At 41.9% G+C, this 23,870-nt stretch overlaps 1 protein-coding gene across 6 annotated transcripts in view; it reads right to left on the bottom strand.

Moving 5' to 3' along the window:
- WDFY4 (WDFY family member 4) overlaps nt 1-23,870 on the bottom strand; it is a 288,917-nt gene that overhangs the window by 185,439 nt on the left and 79,608 nt on the right. For all 6 annotated transcript variants that reach the window (XM_011355393.2, XM_011355394.2, XM_011355392.1 and 3 more), the window contains exons 14-24: nt 21,516-21,730; nt 20,206-20,300; nt 19,051-19,282; nt 18,558-18,634; nt 17,285-17,506; nt 16,413-16,591; nt 11,233-11,464; nt 9,942-10,087; nt 8,726-8,837; nt 7,809-7,999; nt 6,157-6,309 (exon numbers count right to left, since the gene is read on the bottom strand). In XM_011355393.2, the coding sequence (XP_011353695.1) occupies nt 6,157-6,309; nt 7,809-7,999; nt 8,726-8,837; nt 9,942-10,087; nt 11,233-11,464; nt 16,413-16,591; nt 17,285-17,506; nt 18,558-18,634; nt 19,051-19,282; nt 20,206-20,300; nt 21,516-21,730 (1,854 nt within the window). The remainder of the gene's footprint in view (nt 1-6,156; nt 6,310-7,808; nt 8,000-8,725; nt 8,838-9,941; nt 10,088-11,232; nt 11,465-16,412; nt 16,592-17,284; nt 17,507-18,557; nt 18,635-19,050; nt 19,283-20,205; nt 20,301-21,515; nt 21,731-23,870) is intronic.

Below are 23,870 nucleotides of genomic sequence, written 5' to 3'. Positions count from 1 at the left end.
TTTATTAGTTGTTTGTTTTCTTAACCTCAGCTTTAAAAGCATCAGTTCGTTGAGGAATTAGTTTATTCAGGGAAGGTAAGGGGTGGTTCCCATGACCATTCCAGGAGCAGGCAGTGGAGGCATGGTAGGGTCCTGCACAGGTAACTCTTGGGCCAGGCTGGTGGCAGAGATGCCTTGAAGCCAAGCTGCCTGAACACTGGCACAGCATTTTGGAAGGGGCATACTATCTTACCTATCAGTGTAGTAAAGCCATTTATGCATGTCTCCTTCCCTGTTGTGCATAGGGAGCCCTTTGCCAGTCCTTTCTGTCTTCCTCCATAATCCTTTAATCATCTTCCAATCCAGATCTAGCATGTTCATCCTGGCCTTGTTCAATTAGCTAATAATTTATTTAGGATTTTTGTAGCTATATTTATAAATGAGATTGAGTTGTACTTTTTCATTTCCAATTCTGTCTTTTTTTTGGTTCTGGAATCAAGATTAGCTCATAAGACAGCCAGTCAACATGGCATAAAAGGTAGATGCTGTGCTCGCCCCCCTCTCACGACAACATCAAAATTGCAATGAAACTACAGAACAACCATTACTGGTATTCACTTGAGGTCTGGCTGAACAGAAGTTCTACAACTGGGGACATACATAAGAGGTCACCTCGAGACTAGTAGGAGGGGCAGAGACATGAAACGGGCCAGTCTCACAACTGCGTGTGGTGGTCAAAAATCAGGAGAGTTATCTTGGCTGCAGAGACCCTTTCCCCAGAAGAGTGATAGGTCCCAGCTCCACACTGGGTTTCCCAGCCCAGGGTTCCAGTGCTGGGAAGAGAAGTCCCCACAGCCTCTGGCTGTGAAAACCAGCAAAGATTGTGGCTGAGTGAGACAGAAGTCTGTGGGAGTCTCAGACATTCCTTTAAAGGGCCTAAGTGATGACTTACTTAGTAACGGACTCACTTGCTCTGAGCTCCAGCACTGAAGCAGCTGCTCATGGAGTGCCAGGGACATACAACTAGGAACTGGATTGTCTAGCTTCAGGATGAGGGCTAAAGGGTTGGCTGGACAGAAGTATTTCCTGGACAGAAGTATTGGTAGTATCCATTGTTCATTTGTTAAACTCTCTACCCTTCCAGCATGCAGACATAGGCAATGGCCATATCTAAGTCTCCAATAACCTGATTAACACAAGTTGTTCTGCCCAGGTATTCCCTGAGACTCTGCTTCTCCCAATGTGTGGGCCCATCAAATCTGCCTCTAGTGGTTTGTTTCTATACAAATGGCCTGTCTTGGCTCATTCTGTGGACTTTTCTAAAGGCTCGCAAAAACCAAAGAAGCAGCATCTGGCCTCAGCATGCACCGTACCTCTTGCTGAGCAGCCCCAAGCCCAGCATGGGACGCAGTCATCTTCAGATTGGTTGGATACTCTTACCAGGTGACCCCAGAAGTGCACAGGCTGTGACTGAATTTGGCCTGTATCTGGGCCCCTCTAAGGAGGCCCTCAGGCCAGCACACGCAGTGGCCTATTTCTACTGGATCTATACCTGGAGCACCACCAGGGCTACATCTGAGGAAGACTCACCCAAAGGACAGACTGAACAGGCACCAATTAAAGCCCTGATAAAGTGAATCCTGCTCTGTACGGTCAGCCCCTCACTGGCCAATTCTCACAACCAATCAGCCTGAGGGTCAATCCCTCCCATCAACATGTAAACAGCAACCGAGGCCCAACTATAGGGCACACACAGTAGGGCACACACAACCCACACAAGTGACATACTGTGAGCACATGGCTCAGGTGACCATGAAGACTACACAACTGGGCTCCACAAGACACCTACTACATAAGGCTACTCTACTAAGACTGGAAGACTTAGGAACCCTACCTAATACATAGAAATAAACACAGGGAGACAGCCAAAATGGAGAGACAAAGAAACATGTCCCAAATAAAATAGAGCAAAGCTCCAGAAAAAAAACTAAACAAAGTGGAAACAAGCAATCCATCAGATGAAGAGTTCAAAACACTCGTTATAAGGATGCTCAATGAACTTGGGGGAAGAGTAGATGAACTGAGTTAGAACATTAACGAAGAGATAGAAAACAAGAATGGAGATGGAAAACATAGAATACAATATCCGAGATAAAGAATACATTGGAGAGAATCAACAGACTGGATGAAGCAGAGGATCGAATCAGAGATTTAGAAGATGGGGTAGCAGAGAACACCCAATCAGAACAGCAACAAGAAAAAAAGAATTTCCCAAATGAGGATAGTTTAAGGGGCCTCTGGAACAACATCGAGCATATCAACATTCTCACCATATAAGTATCAGAAGGAGAAGAGAGAGAGAAAGAAATTGAAAATCTATTTGAAGAAATAATGACAGAAAACTTTTCTAACCTGGTGAAGGAAATAGACATACAAGCCTAGGAAGCTCAGAGAGTCCCAAACAAGATGGAGCCAAAGAGGCCCACACCAAGACATCTCATAATTAAACTGTCAAAGTTTAAAGATAAAGAGAGAATCTGAAAAGCAGCAAGAGAAAAGCAATTTGTTACCTACAAAGGATCTCCCATAAGACTGTCAGTTGATTTCTCAGACCAGAAGGGATTGGCAGTTGATTTTGCAGGCCAGAAGGGATTGGCAGGAAATATTCAAAGTGATGAAAAGCAAGGACCTACAACCAAGAGGAATCTACCCAGAAAAACTATCATTTAGAATGAAAGGACAGATAAAGAACTTCCTAGACAAGAAGAAGCTAAAGGAATTCATCACCAAGCCAGTATTATAGGAAATGTTGGAGGAACTTCTTTAAGAAAAAAAAAGTACCAAAAATATGAATAATAAAATTCCAATAACTACATATCTATCAACAGTATTTCAAATAAAAAAAAAATTAAATGTTCCAATCAAAAGATAGGGTGGCTGAATGGATAAGAAAACAAGAAGCTTGCATATGCTGCCTATAAGAGATTCACTTCAGATCAAAAGACACACACAGACTGAAAGCAAAGGGATGGAAAAAGATATTTGAAAATGGAAATGAAAACAAAACCTGGGGTAGCAATACTTATATCAAACAAAATAGATTTTAAAATGAAGGCTATAACAAGAGACAAAGAAGGATCAAGTAATCCCACTTCTGGGTTTTTATCTGAAGAAATCCAAAACACTATTTCAAAGGGACATATGCATCCATATGTTCATTTTAGCATTATTTACAATAGCCAAGATGTGGAGGCAACATGGGTTTCCATCAATGGATGAATGGATAAAGAAGAGGCTCTACATGTATACAAATATTACTCTGCCAAAAAAAAGAATGAAATATTGCCATCTGCGACAACATGAACAGACCTAGAGGTTTTTATGTTGAGTAGAGTAAGTCAGACAGAGAAAGACAAATACTATACAATTTCACTTTCATGTGGAATCTAAAGAACAAAATAAATAAATAAACAATACAGAAACAAACATAGATATAGAGAATATTTTGATAGTTGTCAGATGGGAAGGGGGTTGGGGGTATGTGAAAAACGGGAGGTACTAGGAAGTGCAAATTGGTAGTTACAAAATAGTCATAAGGAATATAGTCAATAAAGTTGTAATTACTATGTATGGTGTCAGATGGATACTAGATTTGTTGGAGTGATCACTTCATAAATTATATAAATGTCTAATTTATGTTGTACACCTAAAACTAATATAATCTTGTATGCCATCTATAATTGAAAAATACAAAAAATATTAAAACAAAAAAGATTATGTATGCCATCTATAATTGAAAAATACAAAAAATATTAAAACAAAAAAAAATAATCTGGGAGTGCTCCCTTTTCAGTTTCCCGGAAGAGTTTATAAGGCAGACATGGCCTATTTCTTGACTTACAGAACTTCTCTGCTGATGCTTGGGCCTGGACTTTCTTTGGAAGTTTGCTTGTTTTTAACATTTTAAACCCATGATTTCTTTTATTTTCTGGTTAAGGGACCATTTGAGTTTTTTATGTCTTTTTGAGTGAGTTTTGGAAATTTAAATTTTCTTAGAGATTATTCAAATGAGCTAAGTGTTCATATTTATTGGCACAAAGGTGCTGATCCTAACTTTCCGGTTATCCTTCTGATTGCTCATTCCTCCATAGTTATTTTACCTTTTTCCTTTGTAATATGGTTTAGTTGTGCCTCCTATCTTTTTTTCTTGGTCAGTCTCAGTAGGTTTGTCTGTTCTATTGGAACCAGTTATTAGTCTTATTGATCCTTTCTATGTTTGTTTCTTTCCTATTTAAATCATTCACATTCTCTTTATTTTTCCTTCCTTCTTGCTTGAAATTTTGTTTTCGTTTATTTGTTGTTTGGGTTTTTGTGTTTTCATTTTTGTTTTGTTTTGTTTTTTGGTCATTCAAAGTTCTTGATCTTAAGTCTCTTCATTAATTTAAAATGTTCTCTTTTCTAATATAAACATTGATGACTATAAATTTTCCTCTAAATCCAGCTTTCAGCAGCCTCACCACAGTGTTTTGATATATAGTGCTTTCCTTGTTATTCAGTTCTATATCACTTTTATTTGCATTATGAGCCTCGTTGATCCTTTTCTTTATCTCACTGCCTTTGCCACAATTCAGGTTTCAAAATCTTCCACCTGAGTTTCTACATCTATCTCATGACCTATCTCCCTGCTTGGGGCTCTTTGCCTCCTGAGTAACACATCTAAAATAAAATTATAGCATGTTATTTTTTAGTTAACACCCTTAGGTATTAACAGTTTAGCAGAACTTATCCACAATCTAAAAATTTGTTTATAAAGCTTTTATTCTAATAACTCAACTCTGATCATTTATTCTAAAAAATTCTTTAAGTGGGGGAAATGTATGCAGAAAAGTGTTGTGTATAACAGCATTCATTCATAACAACAACATATAGAAATAATCTAAGACTCTGACAATAGGGGAATGGTGAAGAAACCAGGAACAACATGAACCTCAGAATAATGCTTGTAAAAATCTGTCATAAAATTTTAAAAATGTTTATGTTATGTGGGAAAAGATAGGGCTAACAATATCTATACTAAGATTATGGCTATGGTAGAAAATAGTATTCATAGAAAGTACAATGAAAAGATGCATTCAAAGTTGACAACAGTTGTCTGAGTGTCAGAAATAGATTTCCCCCCTACTTTTATCCAATTTAAAACATTCTGTGATAAGCATATATTATTTTTAATTAAGAAAAACAGTTTTTAAAATACTTGCGTAAAGACCAGCACATTTTGGCTAAAATGCATGTCCTGCAGCTAGTGTCTTCAGTCTGTCTTCTCTCCCTCCTCCTCCAGCCTCATCTCTATTTGCAACAATTTCCTTGAAGGTGCCCTCTCAATCCTCATGGTTGCTCTCATCCCTACATGGGTGCAAGCAGCATATATTCTGCCTGGAATATCCCCCACCAGGTGTAGTCTGCCAAACTCAGCCAGAGAGTCTCTGATCCATAAAGCTGAACTGACTGTTCTCTTACTCCCACTCCCCAGATGTCCTGTGCCTGCCTCACTGGCCCCTAGAAAATTGTAGTGTCAATTTTGTCATGTCCCAGATCCAGACAGCTGTGTGGAGGGGCCCCGTCATGGTTATCACCATGTCTCTGGGACACCACCTGTGCCTAACCCCAGGGAGCAATCAATAAATGATGCTTCGTAGATGGCTCTATCCACCAAAGTTCTGTCCAAAACTCCTCACTTAGCCTCAGGAGTACCTTCAGCATCTCTCAATCATCCCTTCAAATAAGCATTTGTAAACAGTGAAGCACCATCTAAAAGAATTAGGATTTTTTTTTAAACCCTCATCTACATATAGTAGGCTAAAGTTTTAAAATCCTTTTCTAAGTACTATCTGAATTGACCCATATACCAACCTGTGAGAGAGAAATGATGGTCTCCATCTCATGCTCAAGAAGACTGGAGCTCAGAGAAGTCAAGAGACTTGCCAAAGGCCACACAGCCCATTGGTGGTAGGATTTCATTATAGACTGGGACCTCTGGGCTCCAAAGTCCTTGAGGATTTTTCCCTCTCACAACCATCATGACTACTGAGGAAGCTGACTTGTTCTGTTTAGAGGAAACTCCAGACTTTCTTTACCATCACGCACTCCACTGGGGCTCAAAACCCATCTTTAGTTTACCTCCAGATTGCAGAGGATGTACTGGAAGACGCCAACATTGGTGATAGCAGATGACCCGAAGCCCATTTCTGCAGTGCCGGCAATGGAGAGGATCAGCTGAAAAACGCGATGGTTTAGGAGAGAGGTCTTTTTCCTCAGGAGAAATGCCATTATCTGAACAGGTTAAAACACACAGCAGTTTCCTCATGAATGCATCATTAGGATTTTTTTTTCTTCACCTGCTCATTCCTCCCATCACCTTTGGTCATCCCGATCCGAAACTCACTGCTCTCCAGTGCTACCTCCTTTGTTCCTATGTTCTCAAAAGAAAAACACACACCAATTTCTGTGGCTGCTTCCCGACCAGTGTCCACTTTTCTGTACTTATATGACTTTACCTCTCTCTAGGGACCCCCTGCTCCTTCCTGAATCTCTTCTACTATTTTTCCAGAATGCCACTCTCCACCTCTCCTTGTTTCCTCCTATGCTTCTGAGTGCTCTTTCTCATTTTCCTTACTGGATCTTACATTTGTAATCATCCCATAAATGTTGCAATATCACCAGGAAGCCACTTGCTATTCATGAACCCAGTTACACCCAACATCTCTCTAGGCGGCAGCCACCAGATGTGCCATTCTACTGTGCCAGGCACTGGGAAACTAGCAATAAGCAGGGAACCATACTAGGACAAATACACTGGGAACCCAGTGGCCCACACCCATCTCAGAGAATAAGATGGATTCCTTCTGGCCTCATGTCTCTGTCGACCTCAATTACACGCAAGTCAAGATACGCAGCCATTCATTGGCATCTGAGTTCTTATCCATCTCATCTGGATTCTCCGCTTAGCTCATCCACTGGTGTCAGTGGGCTTTCAAGGAGTGATAGAAGGAAGATGCCACTGTCCAGATATGCAACAGTCCAAGTGAGAAAGGATGTGCCTGAAGTGATGCCATACTGCTTTCTTCTGCTCCGACCCTGACCTTTGGGCCAAAGAGACAGGGATGCTCTCTCCCAGCCCTCCCTGTACCAGGAGAAACCTCTGCAAGCCCCAACCTTACTGCAGCCTTCATGCCCTATACCTTGTCTAGACTTCAACTCTAGTCCTGTCCCTGGCAATTCCTTTCATAACTGCCTCTTAGCCATGCAGGAAGGTGCCCCAGGGCAGTGACCCATCTCATATGACTTTGTGAATAGCAAATAGCAGTAACAATCACAGTGAACATGGACACAGCAGGCACTCTGAGCAGGCACTCTTCTAAGCACTCAATATATATTAACTCACTTAATCATCACAACCCTACGTAATAGGTGCTATTATGATTCCCATTTACACATAGGAGAACTGAGGCACAGAGAGATTAAGGACTAAAGATGGCTAATATTTTCAGAGCAATTATTCTGGGCCAGACAAAATTCCAAGCTCTCTAACTATATTAAATCATATAGTCCTTGCTGCAACCCCATGATACAGGAGGCATGAGAGTTTGCATCACACCAGTGGCTTTCTGCTGTGGACTGAGTCTCCAGAGTTTCAGGACCTAGGGGCTTTAGGCTTCTGTTCTCCAGAAGTCACTATGGAAGGAATGTCCACTGCAGCCAGAGAGGCTTCTCTCTGCTCAAGACGACAGCCCCCTGGGGAACTGTAGACTCAGATGGGAGAGTGAGATTACCTGGTACCCAAAGATGTGCTGCATCAGACAGTCACACATGACATTGCTGGTCAGGACCAAGTGTAGGACTTTCACAGCTGCATACATGGTGTGGTCATCTTTTGCTAAGGAAATGAGGCCCAGGAGGATGGCAGGCCCACCAATGAAGTCCAGGCTACTGGCAGCAGGGCTGGAGTGGAACACCCTTACCCCTGTGTGGGACAAAGTGGAATCCCATCAATAATTACAGCCTCATTCCAATGAAAAGTCCCTGGTAGCATGTTGGAGTGAATGAACTGCCAAAGCCACTCCCACTCACAGCAGAGGAGCCTGTGCACATGGGGCAGGCTGGGAGGAATGATAGGGGGCTTTGAAGTCTTATGTTCTAAGAGATCCTGTGATGAGTTCTTTCTGGGTCACCAGAAGGCTGAAACTGTCCAGGGGATTTCAGATCACTGACCTTTGTCTCAGTCCAAACTGCCAGAAGAGCCAGATGCCTTAGGTGCCATCTGAACCCCAGTCCACTGGCTGCTGACAACCTCTGGCTCTTGTCTGGATCCTGTGAGGTTGGGTCCTTGCCCCAGCTAGATGCTTTTCTCTTGCCCAATTGCAAGGCAACTGACAGTTGCTGCCTATGGTTTTCATTCCAACAACCACAACAAGTCTCTGCACAAACTCCCCACTGTGCTCACTTACATGGGCACCATTGTGCACAGATGAAGCTGGTTAGTAGCTGAGTTCACTAACAGCTGTCAGATGCAGTGAGGTGAACTGACCTTATGAAATTTAGGAAGTCAACCTTCTGGCAGGGTTAACTCACCAGCTATTGCCCTCACCATCCTGGCTCCCCAACAGGTTCTCTCCTTCCTGCCTCTCAGAATTCCAGGCTTCACAAGTGATGACAACCACAATCCCTCTTCCCAAATGGCCTGACTTACCTAACTGGCCCACAACAACGGCTCCAATGGTTCGAAGAGGACCCAAGAGATGGCCAGCACAATTTCTTAGCAAGAACACGGGCATGGCATTGTTACGGGATGAAATATTCATCTAGAGAAATTGGTAACCATTAGTCCTAAGAAACTCTCCTGGAAAGGAAGAAATCTTGTTCACAAGCTCCTGGAGGGCAGGTAGCCTGAGGCCTAGCCCAGTGCTGGCACTCAATGAATGAATAATAATTGATCCAATGTCAGGACGACTGAAACAAAAGTTCATATTTTCATGTACTGCCTCCCAGGCTGTGGCTTAATTATAAGGGAGCAGCTTCAGTTATACGATTGTGCCACTGATGTCCTGCATACTCATAGGAACTGCCAAAGCTACTCCCACTCACAGCAGAGGAGTCTGTGCACAAGGGACACGCTGGGAGGAACTAAAGTGGGCAGGAAGGACCCTAGAGCACTTGGAGATGGAACAGTGCTATGAAGGCCAGGGTTGCCTCCTTCCTAGGCTTGTCCATCCTCTGAAAGCCCCAGCCTCACTGGTTTCAGAAGGCAGAAAAATGGAAATCCTGGCTTCCTCCATCAGAAGGAACTCTGCTGGTAAGGCATTTCTTTGGTGCTCAACTGGACCTAATCCCTGATCCCTCTTCTGCAATAAAGGTAGGTGGCTCCATGTCTCTAAAGGTGGATTAGCCCAAATTTACAGCAGTGAGCAAAAGAGCGCTTTACTCAGAAATTAGGAAATAGTAAACCTAATGGCATCTTCATCTACAAACATATCTGCTTGCTTTTTTGTAAATTTTTTGTTTATAATAAACACAGAAATTCACAGAATGCTGTAATGTGTGTTGTGGGGTGGAGTGGGAAGGGTCAGTAGCACCCAGAAAAGGGAAGTTCCATAGTGTTCACAATGTCACAAAGATTTTTTAATATTCCATTTGTTCTTGCTCTACTGTGAAGAATGAAGAACACCTACTTTGTCCTCTGAGCAATTACTAATAAAAGGTTTGGTCTCAGTGGAAGCTAATGGGTGGGAAGCCGTAGGATATTTTAACAAATGAAGTGGGAAGCACTTCTGTGTATATCTATCTATACATACTGTTTGTAATTCATACAAACATGAATTAACATTTGTCGAATCACTGAAAACTAAAGCAAGCCATGAGATCATGATTCCAAAAGGGGACAGCAAGTGAAAAGTTAGAAGGCATACCTCTTTGGCAATCAGGCGGCTGTCCACCTCATTGTACATGTTTCTAATGTCTGCAACATTGGTGGTGGAGGAGCTGGCTACATGAAGGCCAAAGGAAATCCTTTCTTCTGCAACCAGTGGCACCGCTTCCATACTAGGATCCTCTCCTAAAATGACACATCTTCAATAATTTCTACTCTCACTTTACAGAGAAGGAAATTAATCCTCAGAAGAATAAATATCTACTGCTACGTGGCAAAACAATCATCAAGAGCTTGTTTGTATCTTGTTATATTGTGTGTTTGTATGTTGTTACATGTTGTTATATGTTTGTATTCTGTATGTTGATATGTCTCATGTTTTGCCCCTACATGTGCTTTTCTGACACTTATAAAAAAAACTGTGGAGAAAGCTCACAGTGTTAACCCTACTATAAAATAGACATATTACAGGTGTGACATGATTAAGCTTGAAACATCAATCAAGAATGTAACCTCACTCCCCAAAACCAAAATGCTAAGTGATAAGAAAGCTGACTTATAGAATGTGAAAGAGACTGGGCCAAAAGCCCTAAGATTTTCAGTGATCTGCATGTCCATCCCACTTGGAATTAGTGTCCTGATCCCTGCATCAAGGAGAGGAGCCACACGTGTGTCTTGAGAAGCATGGTAAGAACAGAGACTCAATGAAACTTTGGCTCTAGACCTGACCTCTCACATTGCTCTGGCCAGAATCATTTGCCAGAGGAAATGAAGTTTGAAAAAGATATGGGGCCTAGAGACAGAAACACTCAACAGCTCTCAATCGCTCTTCACATACAATGCTTCTGTACAGAGATTCATTTATCATTCTTCCCAGATAGGAACTGACCCCTTGATTTGACAGAGCATAGAGAGTGATGCTTGCTGCTAGAACAGCCAGCAATCAATAATGAAAATGTGAATGTTTTGTCTGCCTGTTTAATAATTGAAGACAACAGTATACTTTAGTTAAAAAGCTTCTTCATTAAAAGGAATGTAACTTATTTATTTCATTCTCTTCTTTCTTGCTGATGGTATTATGATGGTATTACCCACCCCACCCCCCACTCTCCTCCATTATGTGCTTTGGAATTGAAATATGAAGGCTATGATCATTTCCTTTTTTTGTGACATTTTCTGTTGAATTGTAAATATATAACAATCTAATTACAGAGGTCTTCCCTAATGACTGACTTGTGCTGAGTTTATTCTTTGTAAATATGCTATAAATAAATGAATGTCTATTTTAAAAACAATATCAGAATATTATTGTAAACCAAAACCCTCCACACCTTGGGTGTGCACAGCTTGGAAGCTACCACAGTATCTTGGGCCAAGTTTGTTAATAACTTCCAGAGTTTCCACTGAGATGGCTTCATCAAAGAGGTATGTAGGGCCAAGACGCCATGTTAATGATGACTTTTGTTTCCAAACTCGAGGGGTAGCAATATATCCATAAACATCTACAAATGACGATGGATCCATTGACATAAAAGGTCCTGGTAAGGCCTGGATATACAACATCTATTAAAATAAAAAAGACGGGAGGCAGTTAACTTCAGATTTAATTAAATACATATAGATAAAAAATGATGTACCTTCTCTCAAAGTAAAAACTTATTTTATCTAAAAACATTAAAAAGATAACTCTAAAAGGTGAGAAACAATGAAGCAAAGCAAGTTTATAAAATGCTGGTGGGAGTAAAAAAGTGACGCTATGCTTTTGGAAACAAATTTGAAAATATTAAGACTCATTAAAATGTTCATCTGTTTGCCCCAGTCATTCCATAAAGAACCTAAATGTCCAGTATTGGCACATTAATTTTTATGTACTAAAAATAATTACAGACATACAGATTGGAAAGGAAAAAATAAAACTGTCACTACTTGCAAGTGACATGTCCATGAAGAATATTTCAAGAACTCTGCAAAAAATTTATACGTGGTGATGGAAGGAGATTTAACTTTGGTGAACACACAATACAATATACAGATGATGTATTATTGAATTATACATTTGAAAACTATATAATTTTATTAACCAATGTCACCCCAATAAATTTTATTTTTTAAAAAAACACAAAACTCCTAGAACTAATAAGTGAGTTCAGCAAGGTCACAGGATACATGATCAACACACAAAAAACAATTGCATTCTACAGACTAACAATGAACATGCAGAAACTAAAATTAAAAACAATACCATTTATAATCGCTCAAAAGAAAATGAAAAACTTAATAAAACATGTATAAAATATGTACACTGAAAATTCTAAAAGGAAGATAAAAAATTAAAGAATGCCTATACAAATGGAGAGACCTACCATGTTCCTGGATAGGAAGATTCAACATAGTAAAGAGGCCATTCCTCCCCAAAGTGATCTACAGGTTTAATGTAATTTCTATCAAAATCTCAGATGGCTTTTTGCAGATGGACGAGCTAATTCTAAAATTTATATGTGAAGACACAGGCCATAGAATAGCCTTAACAAATAGTTTAATTCTTCTTTTTTGAAAATGAAGAATTAAGTGAGAGGTAACACTCTATCCAATGTTAAAGCATATTACACAGCTACAATAATAAAGAAAATATGATATTGGTAGGGGAAGAATCACACAGATCAATGGAAGAAAGTAGAGAATCTGAAAATAAATCCATGCAAATATGCCCAACTGATTTTTGACAAAGATTTGACAGCAATTCAGTGGAGGAAGGATAGCGTCTTCAACAAATGGTACTGGAGCTACTGGACGTTCACAGACAAAGAAATAAATTTTCACCTAAAGCTCACACCTTATACAAAAATTAGCTCATAGTTCATCACATATCCAAATATACAATGTAAAACTAGAAAACTTTTTTTAAAAACATAGGAGAAAATCTTCAGGCTTTAGGACTAGGCAAAGAGTTCTTAGAATAGAAACCAAAATCAGTGGTCATAAGAGAAAAAATTGATGTTATACTTTGTCAAAATAAAACTCTGGCTCTGCAAAATGCAATGTGAAAGAGGATAAAACAACCTATAGATTAAGAAAAATTATTTACAAATTAAATATTTGCCAAAAACTATTATCTAGAATATATAGAAAAACCCTTATAACCCAACAGTAAAACCCAAACAATCCAATTAGAAAATGACATGAACAGACATTACTGAAGAAGATATACAGATGGCAAATAATCACATAAAGATGTTCAGTCTTATTAGCTATTAAGGAAATGCAAATTAAAAACACTAGATATCACTACACTCTTATCAGAAAGGCTAATTAAAAAATAGTAACAACACTGAATTCAGAGAAACTGAATCACTCATTCATTGCTGATGAGAATGTAAAATGATAGACACTCTGGCAAATCATTTGGCAGTTTCTTATAAAATTAAACGTGTAACTATCATAAGACCCAGCAATTGTACTATTAGGTATTTATCTCAGAGACATAAAGACTTAAGCTCACACAAAAACCTGTACACAATGTTCACAGCAGCTTTATTCGTAGTAGCCAAAAGCTGGAAACAACCCAGATGTCCTTCAAAAGTTAAGTATCCATACCATGAAATACTACTCAGCAATAAAAAGAAATTAACTATTGGCACATGTAACAACTTGGATGAATTTCTAGAGAATTAAAAATAAATCTAATCCTAAAATATCACATACTGTATGATTCCATAGACATAACACCTTGAAATGACAAAATTTATATTACTGGTTGCCAAGATTAGAGACAGGAATCGGTGACGGGGTGTGGATGGGAGGTGACTGTAGTTATAACTTTTATAAACAGACAACACAAAGGACCCTTGTTGTGATGGAAATGTTCTGTTTCTTGGCAATAGTGGTGAATTCAGGGACCTATGCATATAATAAAATTGCATGAAACTGAATATACATACAAGTACAAGTAAAACTGGGAAAATCTGAATAAATTGGTAGGTTATATCAATGTCAATATTTTTGTTTTGATGGTCTATAGTTTTGCAAGATATTACCTTTGAGAAAAATTGGGTAAAAGTTACACAAGATTTCTCTCTAGTAGTTCCTACAATTACATTTTAGCCTACAATCATCTTAATAGAAATTTCAAGAAAATACAAGAAAATTAAAAGAATGCTTAAGAGATTTTCACTAATAAAAATGTATAATTTCAAAGTTCATCTGGATAATTTTTTAAAATAATAATATGTCAACTAGATAGTATATAAAATTTTCTGTACAATGAAGTCACAACTATTTTTTAAAGGAAAACTCTGAAAGAAATTACAAACTGTGGTAAGATACAAGGAATGAAGGTCATCTTTCTTCTTGTCTCTATTTTTCAGTTATTTCAAAATATGTTTATATTATTTTTAGGACTATAAAATCAATATATACATTCACATGTATATAAATATATATTTTCTAAATGAGAGCTCATATAATTTTAGAAATATTTTTCTCCCTATTAATTAAATGAAATTTTCAAATAAAAACAAATCAAGTTTTCAGACACCAGGCCTGCCTAGAGTGAAGTCCACTGTGCTCTCTCTTCTTTCCCACCTTCCCAGTCACAGACTTTTCTCTCTCCCACACCAAAGCTCTGCTCTACCCCTCCAAATCGGCTGGCCCTTTTCTTCTCAAATTCCTATTGAATATTCTCACTGTGCCATTCAGACTGATTTATAAACTTAAGATGTTTCAAACTACTCCCACATCATTTTGCTAAATTCAGGCTGTTAAAATACTCCTCGCTGTTCTAAATTTAACTTATTTTCTCTTGGAAATAAAAAACAAAGTCTCTGAAATTTGAAAACAGTTGTTAAGCTGGGTCATCCCAACCCAAGCTCTGTCATCTTAGCATCTAAACACAGGCCTTTATGTTTATCCCAGTTAAATTTCACTATTGATACTGAACCAACTTGAGATCATGTTGGAAAGTCAACTTTGTCAGCCTTGGCCCTTGGCCATTCTCCATGGCATACTTGGGCATATTTGACATATCCAATCTTTCTGCTCACTGACTAGTTTCACTGGTCCCATGGGGTCGGATGTTCATCCATGTACCAATTCATTCAACTACACTATCAGCCAGACCATGTTATTCTTTGTGGCTTTAAATTCAATGTGATTCACCAAGTGTTTATTATATGCTTACTATGTGCCAGCCCCGGGTAAGTGCAAGCGAGATCCAAATATCAATAGGACACACCTTAGCCTCAAGGCACATGAACTACTTCACAGAATATCAGCCTGTTTTATGAAACAAGACAGAATAACAACATATCTGTGAAAAAAAAAAAGACCAAAAAAAAAAAAAAAGCCCATCTGTAATCATACCATAACAGATAAAAACAAAGACACTGTGCAAGCACAAAGTGACCACACTTCCCATCCTGGCTAATGTGAGTAACTCTTGCTGCTTCTACACTGATAGCTCTAGCCCTGCTCTATTCCTCCTACTTCCTGGGTGAAAATTCTGAACATACACAGATATTAAATTGCCTCTTTCTGACAGCACCCAAATCAGAACAGATTGACCTTTACTTCTTTAAACTCTCCCAAAAATCACCTAAAACAAGCCCAAATCCTATATAAGCCACTCCTAACTCCTTGTTACACCATGGGGTAAGGAGTCTCTTACTACAGCAAGCTTAACAAATCTAACTTTTGTTTTGTACTATATGCACACTCTTGGAAGTATTTGGCTGGTGGGCATGGACAATTCCTAGCACCTAAAATAGTATCTACCACACAGTAGGTGCTCAAAAAAAAATACCTAACATATAGTAGGTGCTCAATAAATATTTAATGAGGGAGGAAGAAAGGAAGAGAGAGAGGGAAAGAGGGAGGGAGAAAAGGAGCTCCCTTGAAAGTAACTAATTGCTTTTCTCTTGCTGCTTTCAAGATTCTCTCTTTGTCTTTATCTTTGACATTCTAACTATGATGTGTCTCTAAATGACAGTGATGAGACACTTCTTCCAAATATGTGTTCTCATTCCATTATTTTCTCTGAGCACAGGACCATCCGTTCTTCACCATTCTTGATCTAAATCTGGCAAGACCTGTTTGTGTCTTCATAAGCTTTAGCACCTTGCTCCAAATTGTAGTGTGCAGACCACCTGCATTAGACTCACCAGGAAGCCTCTTAGAAAAGTCAGATTTTAGGCCTTGCTCAGACCTCTCTGGGGGATTCATTCTTTAAAATCTGAGAAACTTTGCCTTTTTTACTCTGGAGATTTATATTTTCTTATGACTACTCTCACAGTCATAAATGCCATGACTATTCTTGTTTTCATGTTTTACCTTCTGCCCTGATTGTGTGATCTCCATTTTCTAAAGATGCTCTTTTATGTCTGAGCTCAGCAAGGGTATATTGGATACCAACCCCTTCACCACCAAAAGAAAACAAAGAACTGGACTGAAGCTACCTAGAATGGTGTGGCCAGGAAGCACAGCCCTGGGGCAAGGGCAACTGAGGGAATCATCTCACCTTGGCTGAGCCAATGACCTGTCCATCCAAATAGGTAGAAACAGTACAATTCTTTTTCATTTCTTTGGTGACAACTACAGCCAGGTGATGCCACTGACCACAAGCCAGCAGTTGGCCACACCTGACCCGAAGCTGACGTCCTGCAGAGGGCTCAGAGTCATCCTCAGGTTCCATGACATCTAGAAGAGAGAACAAACACTAGCCTTCACTTGCAGATTTATGCTGTAACAACCCAAGAGAACAAGAAAAGGGCCCTGGGCCCTAGGAGCCAAGACCACACCCTCCCATAAAATAATAACAGCAGCTATCATTGTTGAGATCTTGCTTTGTGTCAGACAGTGTTTTAAGGACTATTACAAATATTAGCTCATTTCATTTTCATGATAACCCTGTGAGGTAGGTGCTATCATGATCCCCATTTTATCATCCTGAGGAATGGAGAAGTTAGGTAACTTTCCCAAGTTCACGCAGACATGATACAAATCCATGAGTCAGACTCCAGGTGTAGCCCACACCGGACTGCCTCCACAATGATGCACATTTTCTGGCAAAGTTCTGAGAGGGTGCAGGGAAACAGCAGTTGTGCTGTGTGTCAAGGATACCAAGCCATCCTCTGGCCCTTCTGGATGCTTCACTATGACATTCTCAGGGCACATGAGAACAGATATGGCCAAGATGTTCTGGAATTGGCCATCTCAGGCCACTTCAGGCCATCATAGGTGGGTGAACTTGGAAAGCCAGGCAGAGCCAGGAGCAGCCACCAGCACCACTGAAGGAGGGCTGGACTCCCGGGCTCTTGTTCCAAGAACTGCTAATTTAGCCCCATTTCCCCCAAGTGTGGACAAAACCAACTTTGGCTCCCAACACCTTACCCAGGGGCTGAAACTCTTTCTCTTCTGTAGATACAATCAAGGAGAGATCATCCCAGCAGAGGCTGACAGAGAAGCAGACAAAGGGCTGCTCGGTCCTGGCCAGGTGGCGCACCAAGGTTAGGAAGCGCAGCGGGTGGCCTTCGGTGACAGTGCTTTGTCTGCTGATCAGGAACCAGCAAGAGAAGGTCAGGCCCCCCAGCGGAGGGAAGGTCCTGTCAGCACCTGGAGTCAGAATACAAGCACGCCCTTAGGCTTTGTCTTGTCTAGCCTCAGTGTCACTCTGATTCTGCCCAGAGGTGGTCTTACTGTGTGCCAGCAATGTGCCTCTATGGACTCATACCTACTTTTACATCAACCCCACCCAGCAGGATGTTTCTGTCTCCTTATTCATTCTCTCAGGAATAAGTCATGTTCCCACCAGGAGTTGAGCCTAGATCCTCAAAGACCCTCTCCAGTTCTGCCCCACCTATTAATCCATGTTGCCTTACCAAGGGGATGGGAGGAACACAACCCTGAGATTCATCACCATTTGGCCCACTGGTTAGCTGACCTAAAGCTGGGCAGTGTGCTATGTGGGGCAGAGGGCACTAGCCTCAGCTGGCTGAATCTTGCATGGGGAATGCTCCATTCCAGGGGGATCAATGCTCTCCCACCTCAGGACTGGGTTGGCAGCACTAGCGGGGCCCCATCTCCTCACTGAATGATCAGCATCAGACTTGGTGCCCAACACCGATGGGCCACGAATGCAATGGCTCCTCAGCACCCACCCTCCCATAGAAACCCAGTCCCTGGTTCTCCTAACAGAAGGTGCTTGGCTTTCAGCTGAATGCACCACTGTGTAAAGCACGCCAAGGCCCAGGTCAATCCCCACATGAGCCAAGGATAGCTTTGTTCCGGATGGCCATCAATCTAGAATTCATATCCTGTCTAGGGGTGAGGTGTCCATTTAAGCCTTTATCAGTCACTGACAAAATGAATTAAATGGGTTCAGCCACCAGGTAACCCACTGAGCCCATCAATGCTAACTGAGCCCCCTCTATATGCAGAGTCATGGGATCAGCCCTTGGGACACACAATGAATAAGACACCCCTGCCTTAAGAGAGACATGACAAATTGGAAGGATGACTTGTCTACAGTTAAACAGGACCAAGAGGAAGACTCATGCTTTCTTGAAATACCAAGTTGAAATCTGAAATCAAGCCTCCTTAAGGACTGACTCCCCAGGTGTAATGAAGAGAGCTCAATGAGCTAAATCCCCTGGGAAGCACCTACCTGTCCCAATCCCTCCGGAGACTGAGTACTCGGTGCTGGTTCCCATAATCGTAGACAAGGTTGGAATGAACAAACAGCTGGAAACAGGAAAGTGTCTCAAATCATTGACCTGCAAGCCAGCTTCTGGCTATGACAACTCCCCTCTGTCCCTCTGCAGGGGCCTCACTGGCTCTTAGAAAATGAGGTTCCGAGGACAGAAAGCAGCTGATGCTGGTACCATGGCCCTAGAGAAGGAATCCACACTGAAAGCTGGAGGAGAGAACATTCCAGAATGCAGACATGCCAGGAGAATAAGAGGGTCCTGCCCCTACACAGTGGGGGACACTGCCCCTGAGAAGCCACTGAGTAGACAAGGTATCCATAACCCAGACATGGTCCTCTGCTGAATGGTGAGAGCTTATGGGAACTACAATTTTGTAATCAATATTATAATTCATCTGAGGCACTGGGAAATTAATAAAGTATTTTTCAAATATACAAAAGCCTATCATACCCATAACCTTCCACAGACATGTCAAATTCCACAAACGATGGAGCCAGGGCAGCCCTCTGAGGTTGTAGGTTGCGTGGGGAGGTCATGGAGATGAGGCTCAGTGCCATCTGAAGGGTGAAGCTCTCAGATGGCCCTGAGGGCATGAGAGCCTGTGAGACTGGTGGGCATGGGCCAGCATCTCGAGTGGTTCTCACAGGACTCTCAGCAGTCATTGGTACCATTGCCTGTGACCCTAAAACAGCAAGCAAGAGAAGAGATATATCTTTGTTCAAAGCATTTCCACCCCTCTTCTGACTATAGTCTTAACATTTCTGCCACAGCTTTGAAGGAAGTCTCTAGTCACCATGCATTTATTAACCACTGTGAGAGTAGCTCTCCTGGGCCCTCCTATATGGGTTCTCTGCTGATTTTGATAACACTGACCCATGACGACAACCTGTTCCTTCTAGAAACTTCTTCTCCCTTTAATTCCATCACGTCCTTTCTTTCTGTTTCTGTCATTGGCTTGCCCTATTGTCAGTCACTCACCGAGGCTTTGGGCTGGCTCACCGAGCTCCACACTCTCTTTCACAATGGACTATCTTCATGAAAGCTCTCATCTTCCACCTCCAGCTCCCAGCCCAAGCCTGATTCCCTATCTTGCTTTGCAACTGGGCCTCCTTACCTTAATGTCTTATGTGATCTTACATTCAGTGTGTTCACAGCTTTTTTTTCTCCTTGTAGGTTCCCTAGACAAGCATCTTCCCAGGTACCAGGCCTGATACTAGGGGATCCACCCAATGTTTTGGCCTCCTGATCCCTAACTTACCCCTGAGTTGAGAGCTGTGCAGAAAGTTGTCACTGGGCACCTCCATAGGGGATACTCCAGCTATGCCATGATCTTATCACTGTATCTGTGATCTGAACCCAAAGGGGTCAAGTATATGCTCACCATCACCTACTTTATATGGAGGTAAGTATCGTCCTCCTTTTAGATCTAGCTTCTCTCTTGGGTCCACTAATTCCTCTGCTTTTCCCCATTTGCTCCATTGAACAGCAGGCAAATTAACTTTTAAATCTACCTACTTTCTATCTGTTGTAAATGAACCCTTACAATAAACACATATTTTTTCTAAATTTCTGTTTACCTGCCCCGTTTCTTTCCTCTGTTCTCACCTGAGCATCCAGTGTCCCCTCTGTCCACACAAGATGAACTGAGAATTTTCACTGCAGCCAACGGAGGCGGGGGAGTTCCAAGACCTAAAAACTGTCTAAATATCATAACATACAAGAGAATCAGATGAAGACATTTAGTGGGTAGAAGTTTTCTGCAGCTTCTTCTCAGCACTTTCCTAGATCCCAGTGCTCCCTAATTCCCCCTCCATGTTTTCCTCTCTCTGCCTGGACACTCTTTCCTCAAGTCATACATAGCACCCAGATCAGAGAGCTGGTGAGTTTTGACTTTTTAGGTGCTTTTGATTTAACCAGTGACCAACTAGGAGCCTCATACTGGACCTTGAAAGAAAAAGGAATCTGTTGAAAAATGATTTTGTCACATACTGTTTATAACTCACACTCTGTCATAAAGAGCTTAAGCACAATGACTGTATCTGGCAGCCTGCATGTAGAGAGACTAAAAGAGGCTGATCTGATCTCTGGGTCCCATCCCTGCTAGCTGAAGGTGTTGCATGTCTTCTATCTCCCCTGCACTTGGTCTTGTGTGTCAGCAGGCCTGTGATCCCTGAGCATCACCCTCCCTACCATGACAGAGTGAGTAGCCTGGCCACAGGTACTAAAGAGACTCTTGACCTCCCTCTTTCAGCCTTTCTTTCCTCTGCCTTTTTGTCTTCTGTGCTTTTGTCTTCTCTGCTGCAACTCTTCAGGAAACATGTGGCTTTATGGAGGAGCAGCCAGCAAGAAGGGACCCTCAGAATATGTCCCCCTCTTTGTCAGCAGTCCTGACCACTGCCCCTCACACCAGCTAAGCTCTCTGCAGTGTAGCCTTTCAAGTACAGTCACGCCTCACTGCCCCCACCCTTCTCAGCAGAACATCTTCACCGGCCACTACCTCTCCTCTCCTCATCTGGTGAGCATCTGCACAGGCCTCAGGGCTCACCAGGCTGACTTCCTTGAAGCTCCACCTCTTTACACCCAATCTCCCAAATGTGGTTCTCCCAGCTCCAAGCAGCCCCAGCACTCTCCACTGAGCATTCCCACAGAGCTATTCTATATTGTCGCAAGACCCTTTAACTATCGTCTTCTCTCCCTTAGACTATAATCATGGGAGGACCTCTGTCGGCTTTGTGGGTACACACACTGCCCAAACAGTCCAATGGCTCCTCTCTGGGCTTGCAGTGTGCAATGCTGGGAAGGACCACACCCTGTAGAGGACATGAGGACGCCTATTCCTGTGCACTCTTCCTGCTCACTGTGCATGAGCACAATTTTCAGGGGCTTGGCAGTGTTTCACATGCAGCACACAGTACCTTAACACATCCGGTTCAATGGCTTGAGAAGCAAGCTTTTCAAAAATCCTGATGAGGCCTGAGTGCAGAGGGCTGTTGCCAGTGATCAGGACCTGGTGGCAGGAGGTCATGAGGGTCTTGAGCATTCCCGCCTCGCACATGACCTGACGGTTCTTCTCTGATTTCACCAGGGACTGGATGTGACTGGCCATGGAGCACTGGATCTCCTTGGAAAGCTAAAAGGTAACCAAAGCCATGAGTCCTGGAGGTCAGAATAATTTGTGGGCAATACTGATAGGCTCCTGACTAGGCCTCAATTTGGTTGTGAGGCAAGGAGACTGCGCCCATCACAGCCTGTTCTCATTGCACTCCCATCTGTTTCAAGTGTCCTCAGATGTGCCCTCTTCAGAAGGGCAGGCACTGGAGTCCAGTCTATGGGAGGACATGAGTCACTGGAATCAGCTGCCGAAGAGGCGACAGCTTAAATCAGAGACTGCAAACTGACAGGCGAGACCCATATCTTCCCCAGAGATGTGTGGTGTTTAACTCACATGATATTTAAGTAGTTTCTAAATTAATTGCTAAAATTTAAAAGTCAGAAGATTTCAAATAAAAATTCAGACATATGGCCTCTCTCAAAAGATGGAAAGATCTAGTCAGGCAGGTTTTCAGTCCTGTCTATCGAGAAGCAGTTGGTGCTGGGCAGTGGCTGTGCCCTCTAGTGGGTCTCACGTCCTCCTCACAGCTGACTCGTAAATGTCCTGCTTTTGAGTTTATACTGCTGACACAGATGGTGGAATTCACCTGGGAGGACAAGACTCAGGAAGCACTCTCCTCACGCTACTGGCTGTGGCATACGCAGCCCTCTCCACCTTCACTCATTGAACTACACCAGAGCAGAGTCAAGGCTCCTGTGGAAGCCCTGGCTGACATCTTCTCTTTACTCCCCAGGTGTCATCTCCCTCCCAATTGTCCTCTAATGGTCCTCTGTCCAATTCTTTATTTTAAACATATCCTGACACAGGAACAGGCACGCTCTTATCTTACCCCTATAAAATTTCAAGTCACTTCTCTATCTTTACGCCAAGGAAGCCCATAGAATAGAGTGTGTTCAGTAAATATTTGTGCGAAATGCAATACATCATTTTGACAATCTTTCTTTCTTCGTAAAAAGATAAACCTCTGTAATTCCCAGCCCTCCTGGATATATAAATGGAGGGGGATGAAATTTCCTTCAAAAAACTCTTAGGATATCCACATTCTCTTTTATTGTAGTATAATATTGTCTAAAGTGAGATGGATATCAGATAGATCTTGATGGAATTTTCCTGCAGTGGACGATATGGTGGTCCCAACCAGACTTCTTTTCTGGATGAGTGTATCCACTGGAGTTGCCCCTTCTCTGGAGAACTTCCCTCCCGTAAGTGGGAACTGCCCTGGGCAGGGGCTATGTAGCCCCCCATACATACATACATACATGCACATATTTACATGTGCGTGCACCCACATATATAAGCATAGACATATAAACATTCCAAGCACATGAATACACACAGAAACGTGTGTGCAGGTGCATATGTATTCATACATGAACACATGTACATGTGTGTGAACACATACATTCATGTACCCCACACACACACACACCAGACTATAGTCAGTGAGGTCATGCTCTTCAGTCTCTGTGGTGCAATTCTTGCTGCAGAGGCCCCATGAGCTCAAACTAAAGCAAGATTTCAGTGGTAAGTACATCCCCTCTCAGCTCCTTTTCCTGCATCATCCTGCTTCCCTCACTCCTTTCCCTGGCATCCCTCCCTCAATGAAGCCCATCACTTGTACTCTTGTCTTGGGATCCACTCCCAGGGAACTCAACTTGAAGCAGTAGTATGTTTCTCATATTGCACACCTTTGCCCTAGCTTTGCCCTGGTTTCAAGTAAAGAGATCTATGACAATTGAGATGACATCTAGATTAGTTTATCACATAAAGCCAGGAATAATCATAAAGGTGCTTACTGAAAAATCTTTATCAAATGAGGACTGGCTTCTGGATCCATCAAGTCTCAGACCATCTGTCACCCACACGTGTTCCCTATGAAAGCTTTCTTGGAGTCTGTCCCTGCTTCTCTCTCTTTGCCTTCTCTTGAAAATGAGTCTTAACTGCCTCTCTAATGTCAATTCTGGGCAAAGTTCTAGGCATTTCAAGATGAATCTGTCTCTATTCTCAAGGGAATTACAAACTAAAAGGTGAGACAGGTAAAGAGATAGTCTCAGTCCATGTTCAAGCAGAGAATTTATGTAGTCTGAGAGGGGAGGGGTTCCCCACAGTTCTTTGCACATTTCACAGTGCTCTTGGAGTTAGAAGGAGTCCAGGCCTG

The sequence above is a fragment of the Pteropus vampyrus genome, unplaced genomic scaffold, assembly GCF_000151845.1.
Source record: "Pteropus vampyrus isolate Shadow unplaced genomic scaffold, Pvam_2.0 Scaffold20, whole genome shotgun sequence".
In the NCBI taxonomy this organism is placed as follows: Eukaryota; Metazoa; Chordata; class Mammalia; order Chiroptera; family Pteropodidae; genus Pteropus; species Pteropus vampyrus.
This window is presented reverse-complemented; position numbering and strand designations above follow the sequence as displayed.